At 36.5% G+C, this 5,185-nt stretch overlaps 1 protein-coding gene across 1 annotated transcript; it reads left to right on the top strand.

The window, feature by feature from the left end:
* The first annotated feature begins 2,197 nt into the window (after nt 1-2,197).
* On the top strand, nt 2,198-4,941 carry LOC144560658 (uncharacterized). The gene is made up of 2 exons (XM_078309893.1): nt 2,198-3,591; nt 3,958-4,941. The coding sequence occupies exons 1-2, from the start codon at nt 2,376-2,378 to the stop codon at nt 3,993-3,995; spliced, it is 1,254 nt and encodes a 417-aa protein (XP_078166019.1). The 5' UTR covers nt 2,198-2,375; the 3' UTR covers nt 3,996-4,941.
* Nucleotides 4,942-5,185: the final 244 nt, after the last annotated feature.

Raw genomic sequence — 5,185 nt, 5'->3', positions numbered from 1 at the left:
ATAAACTAATTGTGATATAGTATGAAATGAAAAGATTAATTTCAACATTTTTTATTTTTTATTTTTCATATATGGAGTGATAATTATGTAATCTTTATTTCCAAAGCATAATATATATATATATATATATATATATATATATATTGTCACGTCCCGACAACAGGACCGACAACCCGCCACGCTTATCCGCGCAAGGCGATTTAAATTATATTACACAACCATATATACATACATTACCAATGACAAAAATAAGAGCCAAAATAAATTTAGGAACTTTCTTTAAGTTCATTCATGTAACCAACAAATCGAAAATAAACATATTATGGTACAATAATATACAAACGAAATACCATAGCAGATTTATTTGAAGTAAACAAATAACCTTCTATGTGGCAAGTTCCACAAATCTTGAAGTTCTACAAGTCGTTTTTGTTTCTTATTCTTTGTACCTGGAACCCACAAAGTGGAACGGTGAGAGATTGAAAATCTTCTAGTGCGGTATTCAATTCCAGTCGAGTTATTCTTAGATCCGACCAACTAAAACTGAAACAGCACTGAGGGCCAAAACAATATAGACTACAACATATAATCTAGTAATTACATAAGTAGCGACAACTTAATCAGACAAGCAACAGAAATCAAAGTTTACTTTAAGAAAATCATGTACCTCAAGAGAAATCAACAAGCTAGAGCAGTACCACAAAATAAAGTAAACAATCTTAAAAACAAGCAAAAGAAACAACTTATCAACTGAAACAATTAAACATAAAAATAAGTTCATAATATGCCATGCTCACGTCAATAGACTTAAAAGTTCAATCCAATTTAATTAGTTATGCATATAATCATGCTTTATTAACAAACAATGGTATTAAATGCAATACAGTTCACAATTACAAAGGTAAGGGTAATACCATAGTATGATGAGGCAATAGACACAGAGTGCTCTATGCCTCGATCATGCGCTACACATAACAGCGCCTACATGATCCGATCGCGCACTACACATAACAGCGCCTACACGATCGACTGAAACTCATTTTTGGTTTTAAGTCATGCGCTACACATAACAGCTTCTACATGACCTCAATCACGCGCTACACATAAAAGCGCCTACGTGATCGACATATTTCAGAATTGAGTTCAAGCATTCGCTACACATGACAGCGCCTACATGCTTGAAGAATTGCCCACCATACTAACCGTTTTGGCCTATATTTTATGAATGCAATATTATATCAAAGTTAATTTGATTCTGACATAATTCATTTTACAACAACACAATCACGCGCTACTCATAACAACGCCTACGTGATTGTCTAGATTTCATAACTAAGTGTAAGTCATGAGCTACACATAGCAGCGCCTACATGACTTCGATCACGCGCTATACATTACAGCGCCTACGTGATCATTCCACTTTTAGAACCGAGCTTCAAGCATGCGCTATACATAACAACGCCTACATGCTTGAAGACTGTTTAGTTTTTTTTATCCATTTTCGCCTACAATTAATTGGTACTTCAAAACTTACTAATTTCAGCAAGTCGTCTAAAATCCAACTCAATTCCTTTCAACAATCTCATGATTATGGTCAGTTTCTGGTCTAACAATCCAAGTTCATTAATTCTCAGCAATTAATACAATATAATGCAAATCAACACTTCAAAGCAATTCACATTTAAGTTTAAGATAATCAGACTCAAGCTTCTTATGATATCTCACTTATTCATGTAATAAAATGTAATTCAAAACCAATTTCAAGAATTCAACTAGTTAATTAGAAACTAAGCAGTAGGACAAGCAACAATGAACATGCAAATAATTAAAAGCATATGACTGATACTTACTGTCAAATCCAGCACTATGACACGTTGTAATATTTAAGATCTACAAAAGGAGGAAAGAAGAATATTAATCTAACCCATATAGGATGTAATTAATGCAAATCTTCTAAATATATCTGGCGGGTCTCCAAGGAATGGCAGGGGTGATTATCTTTCCAAAAGAATAGAGCAATTCTTCTAAACATAATGATTGAAATTTATTTCCTTAGTTGATTATAGGTGCTGTTATTTTAGCTTAAATAGAGGAGCCGTGTATGTAGAATAATATAATAGAAAAACAAAAGAAAAGAGGAAAAATAAAATCTTACTGTGTAACTCTATTTTGTGATGAAATAATAACAAAAGGGTGGGAAGGGAGATTCAAGGGAGTGCTTGTGTTTGTGTTCTTGTTTCAGAATTCTAATTTTATCATGGTATCAGAGCATGGTTGCCTGGTGGTATAGCTAGAGAAATTGTTGCCCTTCTTGTCTTTAACTCCAATTTCTCGTGCTATATCGCTCTAAGGAGCTATCCATCCTCAATTAAAAAATGTCGAACACACCTCCTGATAGATCTCAGTCAAGTGTGCCCATAAATCCTATGGATCTCCTGGAGAAACTCACACAACTTACTCAAGCAATAACTCTTCAACAAACTCAGATGGTGGCTATGCAAAACACTACCCTTGCCAACCCTCAACCGGTGACACAATATGTTGCCATAACTGATGGGTCTATTCATCCCAACCCAATAGACGTGAAAATGAATGGTACTAATTATACCTTCTGGTATCAAGCAGTTGAGATGTATGTGAAGGGGAGGGAGCGAATGAAGCACCTTACGTGGGTTCCTCCACCTCCGGATAAGACACATCCGGGTTTCCAAAAATGGGAAGTAGATGATGTAGTTGTCAAAGGGTGGCTTATAAATTCGCTCGAACCACGACTAAGAAGCAAGTACATCCGACATCCTACTGCAAGAGACGTATGGCAAGCACTAGCAACCACCTTCTATGATGGCAGTGATGAAGCGCAAGTGTTTGTTTTAAATCGGCGGGTTTCACATCTCAAACAAGATGGTAAAACTGTAGAAGAATTCTATGATGAATTGCAGGGTCTATGGCAGGAAATAGACTTCCGCAGCCCAAATCCTATGGTATGTGCCTGTGACATTGAAATGTTTAATAATTTTATTCAAAAGACCAGGGTGTACACTTTTCTTGATGGCCTAGATGACCGGCTCGATAACATTCGGGCGCAAGTACTGCAAATGAGTCCTTTTCCATCTCTCGAGCAAGCTTATGCACATGTCAGGCGTGAATCAAACCGACAAGACATAATGATGAAAAATGGACAAGAGACAGTAGTGAACTCGGTTGCCATGGCTACACGAGGGTACAAACCTCGCGAGGTAAATTTCAACACTGACAAGTTTTCGAATTTTAAGGATAAATCAAAACTTAAGTGCAGTCATTGTGGTGGCACGAGGCATACTCGAGAGCAATGTTTTGAAATAGTTGGGTATCCGGAATGGTGGAAAAACACAAAAAAGAAGCAACAAAATGATACCAATAGAGGGCGTGCAAGTATGGTAGTAACTGGAGGAAACAAGGCTGAGATGGGTCATGTGGTCGAACCAAATGGAAACAGAGATTCTGAGGGACCAAAACTCGCAGCTAGCAGCCTAGCAGCAGCAGCGGCACATACTGGGAACATCTCAACCGATGCATCAGGTTCAGGTGAAAAGATAGGTAATTCGGCACAAGGTAATACACATAACCCGATTTTTAATGAAATTTATGAGTCAAAGTTAGGCAAAGTCCTTAACAATAATTCTGAAAATGTCATAAACTCTAAAGATTGAATTATTGACTCTGGAGCAACAGATTATATGACACATGAACAAAGGGATATCATTAATAAGAGAAAGGCACAAAAAGATGGTATAATAAATGCCAATTGAGGTGTCTATCCCGTAAGTGGGGCTGGGGATATCAAACTCTCACCAACTTTGACTCTGAACAACACGTTACTAGTACCATCACTCTCTACTAAGCTGATTTCTGTTGGACAACTCACTCAAGATTTAAATTGTGTTGCACTTATGTTTCCTTCTCATTGTGTGTTTTCAGGATCTCCTCACGAAAGAGATAATTGGCCATGGTACTAAGCGGGAAGGACTGTATTATTTAGATGATTTGAAGACTGGAAGGACATATCTCGCAGAAAGTGTGGTAGAAGGTAGAAAGAATAAAGTTATGTTATGGCATAAAAGGTTAGGGCACCCGTCATTTGGGTATTTGAGGAAAGTTTCTCCTCATCTTTTTTTGGGAATAAATCAAAAGGATTTGTCATGTAAAACATGTGTTGAAGCTAAGAGTCATAGAATTTCTTATTCTGATAGTACAAATAAATGTCTCGTTCCATTTGATCTTATTCATACCGATGTGTGGGGTCCCTCTCCAATTTTGTCAAAATCTGGGTATAGGTGGTATGTTATTTTTATAGATGATTGCACTCGCATGACTTGGCTTTATTTATTAAAGAATAAGGATGAAGTTACTAAGACCTTTCAATCTTTCTACAGTATGATTGAAACTCAATTTGAAAAACAAATTAAAATGGTAAGAAGTGATAATGGAACCGAGTATGTAAACAAAAATCTTAGAGATTTTTTCAATAACAAAGGTATTATTCACGAGACCTCATGTGTAGGAACCCCACAACAAAATGGTGCTGCAGAACGGAAAAATAGACACCTGTTGGAAGTAACTCGGTCACTGTTGTTTGAAAGCAAAGTTCCTTCTTATTTTTGGGATAATGCCATTACTTTTGCCACGTACCTAATCAATCGAATGCCTACAAAAGCCAACGATTACAAAACTCCTTTGCAAACTCTATCATCACATATAAACATACCATCTAGCTTAAATCTCTCTCCTCGCATCTTTGGGTGTACTGTATTTGTTCATATCTTAAAAAATCAACGTACAAAACTGGATGCTAATGCTGAAAAATGTGTGTTTTTGGGTTTCTGTTCATTTAAAAAGGATATAAATGTTTCAACCCATCAACTCGAAAATTCCACACCTCCATGGATGTAACCTTTTTTGAAAATGAATTTTTCTTTGATAAAACCCAGTTTTTGGGTCAGGGGGAGACTGATACAAGTGACCAAAATCTGTTTTTTTCTAAACCTACCAAATATAGGTCCATCTCTTCCTAATCTGAATTCCATGCCTAATCTGAATTCGGATCCAAAAACAAATCCAGAACCAAATTCCCTTCCTAATCCGAATTCTCTGCCTAATCCAGAACCAAATTCCCTTCCTAATCTGAATGCTTTGCCTAATTCAGAAC

Source organism: Carex rostrata, chromosome 10 (assembly GCF_964058835.1).
Source record: "Carex rostrata chromosome 10, lpCarRost1.2, whole genome shotgun sequence".
NCBI classification, from domain to species: domain Eukaryota; kingdom Viridiplantae; phylum Streptophyta; class Magnoliopsida; order Poales; family Cyperaceae; genus Carex; species Carex rostrata.
Note: the sequence above shows the minus strand (reverse complement) of the source record. Positions and strands in the feature narration are given on the sequence as shown.

Excerpts from the sequence above, each read along its gene's own strand:
- LOC144560658 (XM_078309893.1), top strand. The coding sequence starts at position 2,376 with ATGTCGAACACACCTCCTGATAGATCTCAGTCAAGTGTGCCCATAAAT. Across the intron at positions 3,592-3,957 it reads GATAGGTAATTCGGCACAAG|GATCTCCTCACGAAAGAGAT; the intron begins GTAATACACATA and ends GTGTGTTTTCAG.